The 12267-nt window shown below is 39.4% G+C and overlaps 1 protein-coding gene across 1 annotated transcript in view; it reads right to left on the bottom strand.

The window, feature by feature from the left end:
* The window catches only part of MADD (MAP kinase activating death domain), a 63805-nt gene that overhangs the window by 25513 nt on the left and 26025 nt on the right, over positions 1-12267 (bottom strand). The window contains exons 14-23 of the mRNA XM_088520546.1: positions 11609-11889; positions 10874-11013; positions 9669-9770; positions 8824-8862; positions 7717-7776; positions 7149-7251; positions 6293-6479; positions 5954-6104; positions 3880-4086; positions 428-481 (exon numbers count right to left, since the gene is read on the bottom strand). Of these exons, the coding sequence (XP_088376672.1) occupies positions 428-481; positions 3880-4086; positions 5954-6104; positions 6293-6479; positions 7149-7251; positions 7717-7776; positions 8824-8862; positions 9669-9770; positions 10874-11013; positions 11609-11889 (1324 nt within the window). The remainder of the gene's footprint in view (positions 1-427; positions 482-3879; positions 4087-5953; positions 6105-6292; positions 6480-7148; positions 7252-7716; positions 7777-8823; positions 8863-9668; positions 9771-10873; positions 11014-11608; positions 11890-12267) is intronic.

Raw genomic sequence — 12267 nt, 5'->3', positions numbered from 1 at the left:
AATTTGCCATCACAGAGCTTGAAAGAACAGAGAAGTCTTCACTCCAATAATATTCAAAGTCAATTCCTGTCAAGTACCTGAAGGTAAAAAAAAGCAGTCTCTAACGCTTAAGAAAGCAGATTAAAAGTCTTTTAAAATCATTCCAAGTATAATTTGTATAGTGAAGAGGCAGGATACCTGCTTCTTCTCTGAAAAGGCAGGGTGGCATACAGGGGGTAATAGTTGAAAACATTTGGATGTAATTTCCCCACAGAAAGTTGATCTGTTTGGCCTCCTCTGAGATGCAGGCTTTCCCCTGGATTAGAACCCTTTGCTCTTGTGGGTATAAAAACATTTGCCATAGATGCAAGCTCACCCTGCACCTGGGGAGTTGGCAGTTATGGGGAGGCTGGGGGAGTCAGTTTCTGGAGTTTTATCATTTCCTTACTCGTTTTTTCCAAAGCTTTTTGCTTTTTCACTTCCTGGTGCTTGTTCCACAACTCTACTCAAGATGCATTGCAAGCAAGAGAGAAAGAGAGAGAGTCAGCAGCTGGTCAGACAGGTAAAAATGGAAAAAAAAAAAAAAAAAAAGAAAAGAAAAAAAAAAAAGTTCAAACAAAAACCCACCCCTTCATCTCCAAAAAAAGCAGAAATTTATGACAACTACCAAGTGAAGGGTTATTTAACATCGTTTTGCAAGATTTCAACGTTAGGAACAGTGCACTGCATTTTCTTCCATTTACAAAATTAAAATGTTAGAAATGACTTCATGCAGTGAACCAACTAAGCAAAAACAGCTATTATGAATACAACATTGCAATTCATCTCCTTCCTGAGAAGGGACTTTAAGATTGCCAGATATTTACTCCTTGATACATAGGCATCACAGAAGCTCTAATTAAACAGAAATATTTACATATCTTTAGTTCGTAACATTAAAAGAAAAAGCTGAAAAGCAGCAGCAGAAGTTTCAACAAAGTTAGAATTCTAAGTTAATACAAAGTATAACCAACATAATATTTTTTTAATTAATACAGAGAAAAGTTTACAAGTAAAACTATTTTTGACTCAGGAGTATTCTCAAAACATGCTTGCCTGCCTACCAATCAGTGCCTCACATAAAAAGATGAGCTTCTCAACATCCCTTTGTTCCTATTGGGGTGTAAGAATGACAAGAAAGGGAGGGAAAAAAAAAGGGGGTAGTAGTCATGCTTAATGACGCCATCCGCAATTTGAATTAGTTCACAGACTCCAGCCAAGTCAAGGGATTCTGTAATAGCCTCCAACACAGAGGAAGAAGGAAAAAAGCTGGAGCCTGCAGGCACGCTCTGAAGCTTAGCCCTGAGACAAATTAATGATGGGCCACTCATGCTTTTCCCTCATCCACATCCCTCAGCTCTCTGAAATGCAGTCATCCTTTGAGCTCAGAAATACCGGGCATTCCAGGACCTGGCCTGCCGTTCCGAAGGCGCCCTTACAAGCTGGTAGGCTGAACTGCGCCTGAACGCCAGGCGCTGTCCTCCCTCACCAGCACGGCTGAGGGTGGGAATGCTACGGAGGTACAGGCACTCTTAGAAGAGCAGCAAAGGGAAAGACAGGGAAGAGGAAGCACAATGTCCTAATGCTCTGCTAAGGAACTTGTGCAATTAGAAGACTACCAGATGTGTCGGGAACCCCTCTCTCCCCGAAAATGTCAGAAAATAAAGCAAGACAGACTCTAAAAAATAGAGTCTATTTGGAAGAAAGGTCTGCTGCAAACGGAAAGGTAGTGTTACAGTTATGGACAAAGGCTCCAAAATATTACCACTAAAAGTATCATGAGCAAGGAAAATATAGAGGGAGAAGGACTAGAAAGATGGCTTCTAGCTAACCAATTTCTACTTCTTCTTTGTGATTGATGGATATTCCTTCAACTTTGATAACCACACAGATGGATAGGATAAATCACCTACGAATCCAAACAGCATCCTTTAAGCTCATTTAGCTCACCACACACTGACACACGACAACAAACCCTTTAGAATATGTGCTCAATTTGTTACAAAGGCTTTGAAAACATCCAGCCTCCTGAGTTCTCAGTCTATAGGGTTTTACTTCAAAAAACACCAGTCTAAAGGCTACAATATCTGCTATTATACTACTTTCATCTGACTTGCCTGTTAACTCAGCACTTCTCAGAATTAGATATCTAAACACAGAATTAAATCTGAATGTAGGTTTCACAAAACTCTGAAACTGTCAAGACAACAGTTACTTTAACTAAGAGGAGAATCTGCCTTTCAGTCCAGACGAGATTTCAGCCTAGCCATGACTAGCAACTCTGACTTCATATATCCAAGGTACTGTCATTTTTGAAAGCTTCTGTAAATGATCAAAAAGTAATACCAAGAAGCTTCAAATGATCCTCCTGCAATGCAGGAGAAATTCCCTTTACTTACAGATCCCAGGGGTCAGACAAACACGGATGCTACATTGTTTTAATAGTAATTTCTTGAAGACTAACATGCAGAGTTCATGGTTATCGAAGACATGCAAAAGCAGTTAGAAAGAGATAAAAAGATTTCAGAAAAAAACATGAGAGCCTTTCAAATTGGCCTTCTCCTGTTTTAGTGAAATCAAATCTGCCTTGTAACTTATTTTTATAGAGGACAAGTAAAAAAACATCAGAGCATCAGAACCACCAATAAAAGCTCTCCTGTTGCCTGTCCTTGAACACTGTGAAATTAAGACTAATATTTTGGCGATAGTATTTCACAGAGCTTATTAAATAGTACTTCTTTCACAAAGCACTTCTTGTGATGCTTCACAAGGATTTTTTGCCGTGGAAAAAGCTTCTTGTTTCTATGCAATTGCCTCCACAACCTCTTGAATCAAAAAAGTGAAGCCAGGAGGACTTCAGCAACAGTTCAGAAAGGCTTGATTGGCAGCAATAAATGGGCACAGCAAAGAACATCTGAATCTTCTGCACATTAGTACCCCATGCACATGTTGCCTCTTTCATACGATATACTGGATATAAAGTCCTACTGTAGCACACTGCTTTTAGAAGCAATCTTCTAAATTCCACCTAAAAGTGCTTTTAAACAGGATATAAGAAGCAATAGCTAAAACTTAACATGAGGTTTTAGAGCTGATACAAGATTTTCCCCATCTGCTGATGGCACATTTCTCTGGTATGCAGGTTTTATCCAACGTAAATCTTGCCTTTTTCCCCTACATCTACAAAGCTCCTGCCTGGCCTGCTTTAAAAAAAAAAAAAAAAAAAAAAAAAGTAAACCAAAAAGTCTAAGTTTATCTCCATTTTTTTTCCTCAGTCATTTTCTTTGTTTTTCAGTAACAAGCTTAGTAGATGCTGTTCAGAAGGGCAAGCATTCTATTTCCCATTGCACAGAAGGAAGATCCATCAGTCCTAATTACTGATACCACAAAGAAAATGCATATATGCACATATATATAAGCAATTAAATCTCTTTTTTATTACTAGCAATTAGCAAGTTCTGGGTCATTTCTATCAGGATATGCAGTCTATAATCCAATAGTAATCAGAAATAAGAACTTTTTTTCACACAGTCCCTTCCGTACTTGCCCTTTCTAAAGCCCTACTGGCTCCATTTGGCTACTTTTTACTACTTGAAAACATCCACAGAGCAAAAAATAAAGTTGTCTAAAGAGTAATGATATTCAGGAACAATTAAAACTAGAATGGTTTGGGGAGAAGGCTGCCCTGGAAAGTATTTTTCCAAGAGCAAGAGAAGACACACAGAATTATTCCTTGTGATCCAAGGTGTAATGAAGCATGTTACAGCAGCAATGTAGTGTGTTAAAATGAAGAAAATGCAAATAGAACCCAATGCCAAGATAGATGCCCCCCCCGCACCTCACATGCACCTCAGTACACACCAATAGAAGCAATAAAATTTTCTTCCTTTAGACTCCTCGTATCAAACTCCCTTGACCCTTTCCCTGCAGGACTTGGTGCCTTTGGCATGAGCTGAGACACTGGCATCTGCATCACAGGTTTCGGCTCTGCTCTCGGGGTTGATGCAGGATCCTTGCCAACTGGAGTGATCGCGCCATCCGTTGGACTTCTTCTTCTTTTCTCTGGTTCTTAAAAAGCAAAGAACAAAGTGTTGCCAAAGGAATAAAAAATGTAAGGAAGAAGAAAAAGAGAAGGAAAGGACAGTCAGGAAGTAAAAGCAGTGGGGAGGGGATGAGCCAAATAGTTTCACCTGCATCATTAAACCTGGCACTGAAATAGCTCAATCCCACATTTGATCCCAAAGGTCACCATGGCTTGCAGATAGACAGACACTGATGGAAACAGAGGAGAAAACCCAGGTGCCAGAATAGGATACCCAAATAGCTCTTTTTGCTGTATATTGAAGCCTGCAAAACTTCTTTGGCACACTAAGTGTGGTGTTTCTTCTGGCAAGTCACACAAAAATTATGGAATATAGCCTAATCACCGAAACTATTGATTCTAGAATATAAGTCAATCCCTCTTAGTGAAAATACAATCATCTATATTGTATAACACTGAATGAAATTTCACACACCAGCTATAGCATTTCCATCGTTTCAAAAGCATTTTGGATCATTTCTCTACACGACAAGTTACAATTTGCATTGCAGCAAAACTGTTAGAATAGATTATTTGAGTTAGAATTAGATTCCTGGTAAAGATTCTCCTGCAATTCCGCACAAACTGTGCTTACAGTCAAAATTTCACAACCTAACGTCTAAATTTGTCTAGACCTTGTAATACCTTTGTCCCATAGATTACAGCACCACCTTTCCACATAGATACATATATAACAACATCAATGCTCAACAGATTGAACATTGCCATCTTTCAGAGGAGAAAGATTTTTCCCCATTCCTTGAAGATTTTTTCAGAAACCATCTCAATTTTTCAGCATCTTTACAAGGCAAGATAGTCAGCAATGGCAACACTACACCATCTGTGGTCTTGTTGGTGTTTCAAAGATGCATTAACCCTATAAAGTTTATATCCATAAATTCTGTTGAGTGCAACCACAATTAATTCACTTCAAGCTTTATTTACTATCAAACCATGGTGTTTGGCACTATATTAGCATGACTTCATTCTAAAACTATTGAGCTTTGCATTAGTCATTTCATAATTTTGCAGCACCAGATTAAAATGCTTATAATTACCCCCACATTTAGGAATGCTACACCAGCAGAGTTCTCCTGAGCTAGGAGAGACCCTAGTACTCTAACAATGTTTGGAAATGAACACCAGTAGCATCTGATCTCATCAACTCATTAGATCCCTAAAATAAGCCACCCAGATTGTCAACTACAAGGTGCTTAATAAATACTACGCCTCTGCTACTGTAAAATAAATAGCTGTAATCTCATATAATGAAAAGTTGAGTCAAATAACTAACACAGAGGTGACGTTATCTTTTGCCCTTTCCCCTTATGCATCCATTTTATTTTGTATTAAAATCATTTTTAACAAAAAAGTGGAAGAACAAACAGGTGTTATCCAAACCAGACATTCCTCTCTAAGACCTTATAGTGATATAAGTATTATGGTGAAATGCAAGGTGGTTAGTACAGTGTTAAAGTCTGCCATGCTTTCACATTAGAAATACCTCTCTAGTCAGGGTGCTTGGCATAACTTTCCAAGACTGTGGATTGGTGAGTCCCAGCTGAAAGTCCCCACTCACGGAATTTCAACTGTCATCTGTAAAAGCTTTTTTAATCACGCTACATAGTTTACATTTGCAACTGTCAGTATGGCCATTGTTTTGCTTCAGTCAGCTGCATGTGCGCAAGATAAACGTTCCCAGCTCTGTAAGGTTTCAGAAACAAGGATACAATTCTTACATATTTCCCAAGTGTGGTAAAATCCCTGAAATATCAGAAGCTTCAATACAGTTAACTCCAGAATAAGGATCTGGTTTGCCTCAGTGCTTTACATTCTCATGAGCATATTTCTTACCTTTGTTGTAATAGTGAGTGTGTGCTATCTCTAGCAGGCCAAAAACACTGGCCATGCCTCCCAAGCCAGCATTTGCGTATGACTGCTCGAGGCTCAACACAGTGCACTTCAGCAAGTCCAACATGCCTTTATAAACTTTGCGGCTGATCTCCTACAAGAAAAATACCAATAGCATCACTAGTTAAGAAGTGAGAAAGTCATTCAAGAAAATAAATTCCAAACGGTGCTGTAACATCAGCTTGTAAGGGTTAATAATTTTAAGCATTGTCGTTAAGATCTTCCATTAATTGAATCTAGGCATACACCAAGTAAGAGGAGCCCGATGAGCTCAGCACTGACCACATCCTGTATGATGTCCTGTCGAGCATCTTCTTCTGACTGGATGGTGCGATTTAGTTTGCTCAGGACAAAGACACGGAGTTGCTCGCTCTCCAGCAGACGTCGGACTCTCTTCATGTTCAGCCAGCCAACACCCTGCCCATCAAGAACATTGTGTACGACCTCCTTCAGGAATTGCTGGTTCTCACTGACGGTTACATATAGGAAAGCAAAAACAAACAAAAAAAAAAACAAAAAAACATGCAGAAGTTAGCCCTCTGCTTGACTAGGCTTGCATGGAAAGAGAGATATGGCCAGGGCCCACGTCCTGTGTGCAATCCATATTGAATCTATGTTTACAAGAAAATAAACTCAGTTTAGCTAGGCATGCTGCTAACATAATTGCGCACAACCCAAACTCTGTTCTACAGTAGTGGTATCAGGTCAGACAATGTTTACTTGCACCATGTCCAGCTCTTCCCAAAGCTGAGAAAAGCACTTTTGGTGAATTCATAGAATCAAACTGCTTCACAGGACTCAGTTGAACTTGTGCGATCTGCTAAACTGCTACTGGCTAGACTCCCTCATTCGGCACACATTCAATTACAAAGGTGAAATATTGAGTTAAAGCAGGGTCTTTCAGAACCTAGAATATTTTTGGAATTCAGACCAAAAGAGGATACTCTGGAGCACAGGAAAACACACGTATGTGCTATTAACTTAAAGACCATCCATAGAAAAATCTTTTCGATAATTATCTGTGCAAGTTTAAAGCTACAGAAAGTATTACATAGTTTTCAACAGCTGTATTTGGCCATCTTTACTCAGGAATGTGAAGACTTTTGCAACACGCTTTATACATACATACACACACTACCTAGAGTTGCTACTTCGTCCCTGAGGTGATGGAGATTCTCTCTTCACTGTTGGGCTGTGCTTGATGACTGAAGATTTTTGATCCACAAGGGCTCGTCTGTTCCCTAAACAGGACAGAAGACAAGATAAGAGGAAGAGGGGTAGGGGCAAGGGAAAAAACACTGTTCCAGAACAGTAACAAGCAATGCTAAGCCTGGCTAACACACCTATTAGGATTACAGATAACAGACTTCAAACAAAATGGAAACTCCAAAAAAGCAGCAGCATATATCATATTCTAGCATCACACATCGGCAGAAAACAGTAATGGGAGTAATGCAGAGAGAAAAAGAGAAGATGGAAATGGCAGCAGGAGGTGAAAGGCGGGAAAAGTTTGGCTGCTCTGCATGCAGTTCCACAACAAGAACCATCTTCAAATTAGTCACTATATGTAAAAGCATAATGCATTGGGGGTGACTAGTATAGATCATATGATACTGGTTACCCAATGAGAAAGGTAGCCCCAAGTCAGGCATAGGGAATGCTGGAAATTGGTACATCATGCACAGCTCATGCTGTAGGGAACCCACCTTCATTGCTTACTGGGCCAGCTTCAGTAATAATCTCCATTATAGTATTTAACCCAAATACTGGGACACAAAATATACAATTAGTAGTGTACTACAATATCTACACTCCCCACCATTAGCACCAAAAAAAAACCAAAACCAAAAAACAACAGTAACAAACTACCAGCTTCTTCCCAATCCTCCCTCAAAACAAAACCCAAAGACACTAGAGCAGGAAGGATGATAAAGCCCAAGACAAAAAGGGCCAGCCTCATTGCTAAGGCTCATCACCAGGAGATAGTGCTTGACTTGAAATTGGGCATCACAGAAACAATGCATTGCACCTCCAAGGATACTATTGCACACATTGCATTTCAAGGGCACTATCAAAAATGTCTGCATCACTGAGGAAAGAACAATATCAATGGATGCGCATGAAATAAAAAAGGAAGATGAAAAGTAAAACAGCAGCAATGAGATGGAGTCCCAGCATCATTTCCCATTACAGAGTCACAAACACAGGGTACCACACACATTTGGTAGGAAGAGTCAGCAATTTTATATCCTTACAACAAAGACAAAACACGTTTGAAAAACAACGTGCCCAGCGGGAACCCCAGTGAGCCAGCATGCGCACAGAGGTGAACAAACACATACACACCCTTGCACATGCATGGACAGACCACACAACTCCATGGGAATTTCATCCTCATAGCTGTACAGTAATATTAAATGCCCTACAGCATTACAGTCTTCAAGAAAAGAACACCAGACTGCAGAAGATGAGGCACAAAGCATGAACATGGAATGGCAAAACCCATCACTGTTTTCTTCCAATGCATGGAATCAGTCATTAAGAAGTTTACCCATGAAAATAACCCTGACTTGAAGTATGCCTCTTATCCTGCACAATTGGACATGAAAATGCAACCAACTGGCAGAATCTTGTCAAAAACAGCTGGACAAAGTCTCTGCTAGTGTTTTCACCATACCAGTCCTGTTCCTCCTCATTTTACACACAGGGAACGATTTACTTGTCTCAAAAACAAAGTCCAAAGCAGAAACCCAAAACCCAGCTTTTGGCCTTTGTTTCTACAAGCTCAGAGGTCAGCAAAACATCATACCAACCTTCATCCACATCCCTTCCCACTTCCAGATTAAAGTAATCTTTACCGATGAAAATGATGAGGAGGAAAAATAAATAAATCAACATATTAAAACAAAAGCGGCAAGATCTAATCAGATAGAATAACTTGAAAGGAAAATAACAGCTCCCCCTAGTTCACTAACTGAAAAGGTCTCAACCCTAAAACACTACCATGCCTGAAATCATCCTTCTACTACCCCATTCAGTGCAAGGATAACCAAGCTGGCTAAATTCCCTACTTTAAGAAGATTATTTCTCTAGCTTCTCTTCAGTCACATCCTCTAATGATACTGCAAACAGAAGACGTTCCAATTAGAAGACTGTGTGCGTAAGTTTGGGATGGATCTTCACTCTGCATGAGCTGAAGCACAGGTGTATAACTCAACTTTGAGCAGGCAATTTTCCACTTGGTGAGCTGAAAAGACTTAACACTTTCGAAGCCTACACAGACCTCAGGCCCCGCAGGAGGTAGGCAAGCATTATCGCGCACTTATAAATGGGGCTTAAGTTGCCTAAAGCTAATCATGAAGATGTCAGTGAGAAAGTAGAACCCAGATTTTGGTTCCCATTCTATATGCTAAGTATTTAAAAATAAAACCAAACAAAGTGAAGGAAAAAAAAAAAAACTCCCAAATGTACTCTGCATCCTTTAAGAGACTAGCAAGTTTCCCATTGCAAAACAACCTAATTGTTGAGACCACCTGAGAAACGCTAGACCCAACACAAGCACTAGCCCAAACTACCAAAATGCCTTTAAATGCCTAGAAGGCATAGTCCTCAGTCACAAGAATGTTAATGGCTGTAGCAGACATAGAAAAATGGTTACCTTTTAGGCTGGGAAAGGGAGTATTCTTGTCTCTCCCAACTTTGGTTGGTAGGGCTAAGTTGGACAGACTAAAACTTGTACTGTGGTTTCTGTACAGGCTGCCTATGACAGAAGAAGAAAACAGTTAAATGCCTATCTCACTGCACACCCCCAAACCTCTTAAACTTCCTTCAATTTGCCTTTTTAGCCAAGGTCCCTTGGCCCTTAGTACCTAGAACCTTAGAAGTAAATCATCTCATCTGTGATGCAACACAGCTGTAATTTTATTATTCCAATCTGTATAAAAATCTTAATTCTTAGCTTTTATGTTAAAATTATAGACATTTTATCTTTGAGCCTGGTACCAACAATGTACTAACAATATTCACTTATCTTCCTGCATTACAGGTTGCCTCACAATGACTGTGTCTAATTTCATTCTCTTTTTTAGGACCAAATGAATGGCAAGGATCACATGAGAAAACAAGATGAGAAAAAGTTTCCAAAGTATGTAACCTTGAAGATTGTGCAAAGTCTTGTGAAACTCCATAAATTTGCTACATAAGTTTACTTCAAAACAGAAACTATCTATTTATAGAGAGAAAACAATGTGGGTTTTTTTCCCCTTAAAGATCTTAATAACATAGCAATGCACACTCATCTGCTCAAGCTTTCAGGCTGTCCGCAGACATGTCAGGTAGATGAACAAGTTGATTATCTCTAAAACCTCTGGATGTTCATGTAAAACATGAGCATAACTGCTAAAATAAGGCTAAAAAGAATAATCTAAGCAGACTAAATAATAATTGCTTTACGAGAAACTTCCAACGCATTTTCCCCATTGCCACAAACTGCTTCCCATGCTCCCCACAGTAGCACAAGACTCAGTTAATTATATTTTCTTTCATTCAGCAAAACTCTATATTAGTTTTCCATACCTGTAGAAGTTATTATTAAAACATATTTGAAAAATATGATCTGTATCTCAAATGCCATATAACTCAAGGGTCTAACTGTCTAACTAATGCTTTAGGTATTTTTCAGTAAGAAAAACGTTGGTTATCAGCAATGTAAGTCAAAAGGTCCTGTGACTCCTAACAATTTCCAGTGACCTGCTGACAATTTAATTATCTCTTAATCATCCTCTTAACTAGCCACCTCTCTATTGCACCTCTCTTTAATCTCTAAAATGAAAGATAAAAACAGCTTAATGGATTAGTACATACTAGCAAAAGACATGATGCCCCCAAAACCTTCACTGCTGTTATTGGAGATGGTAGAGTTTGGGGAACTGGCCCTGGAGTCTGAATCTGCATCAGAATCATTGGCCAGTTTTAAGCTGTTTGGGCGCAGTAGCTTCTGAGACCTTTAAAGAAATAAGGACAAGTGTTATAAGCATTCTTCCCAATCAACAGCATTATCTCCCACAAATCATAAAAGCTAGTCTCATTTCTCACTGTTTGTCACCACACTGCCCTTAACATGAAGGCAGGGAGGGGAAGATGGATGAAGAATATTTGTATTCAGGCTTTTATTACTTTTCAGGGTATATTGAAAGTTTGTCTGTAAAAGGGCATCTGTGGATCAGGAGTGGAAGGGGTCTGCTTTAACACTAATAACAAGAAAACCCAATGTTGTCTGTCACTATAAGATGCCCCTCACATCTTACCCCCAAGAGATAAGGCTTCATAACCTCAGATATTTCCAAGAATCAGCAGGTGATACCCTAGAACACCTCTCAGAAACACTGGTAATTCTGTTAGCTCCTATTGGTTAAATAAAAGTGAAAAATTGAGGAAACTAAGTAACTGCCTGCAGTCAAACTTTTTTTTTGCAGAATTTCAGCGTTAAATGGTATCGACTAACTTAAGTTGCAAAGAACATGTGAGAGAAGGAATGTTAAACTACATGAAGCAAACAGTAACCCTTCCAAATGCAGTATAGAAGAGCAGGAGACTTGCCTGCTTCCATTGATATTCTGGTTAAATCTTGGGGTGTAGCTCTCTTCCTGCTCATCATCCTCATCCTCTGTAGGAAATCCATACTGTGGTTCGAAGTAGGGGTTGTCGTACTCTCGCTTCCTCACCACCCCTTCTGCAGAGCTCATGCTGCCGGCTGGGCTGTCATTCTCACGATGGTCCAAGCTCATCTTGGGAAAGTTTGGTGGTAGTTGCAAGGAAGGGATATGGTTTGAAAACCCAGCAACTATCTTGTCTTCCATCTCTGCTGAATCTGCTGACTCCTGTGGACCAACCAAATAATTGACTTGTTTGGTAATTTGCAATACATCCAACTGAATGTCATGAAAAGAACGATTATTTCAAACTGGGCAGTGTTTAGGGTTCTTGCAATGCCTTGCAACCCCATCCCATCATCTCTATCAGTGGTTCTAACCTAGGGTTTCATAAACACTGCAGTATTTGTGCAGCATTTAGGTAGTGGCTTACTCCACTGTAAAATAGATCTATAGATCTATCTGTAGATCTCCACTGTAAAATAGATCTGTTAAACATTAGCTTGGGATAACTTTCTACCATCTTTATATCTATTGAGGACTCCTCAATAGATATAAAAATCACAAAAATTTAGGTTAGAGAGACTCTTGGAGGTCATGTATTGC

This window comes from Tinamus guttatus, unplaced genomic scaffold (assembly GCF_059628265.1).
Source record: "Tinamus guttatus ecotype Peru unplaced genomic scaffold, ASM5962826v1 Tinamus_guttatus_pri_ptg000089l, whole genome shotgun sequence".
NCBI classification, from domain to species: Eukaryota; Metazoa; Chordata; class Aves; order Tinamiformes; family Tinamidae; genus Tinamus; species Tinamus guttatus.
The sequence above is the reverse complement of the archived record's forward strand: the minus strand, read 5'-3'. Positions and strand labels throughout refer to the sequence as shown.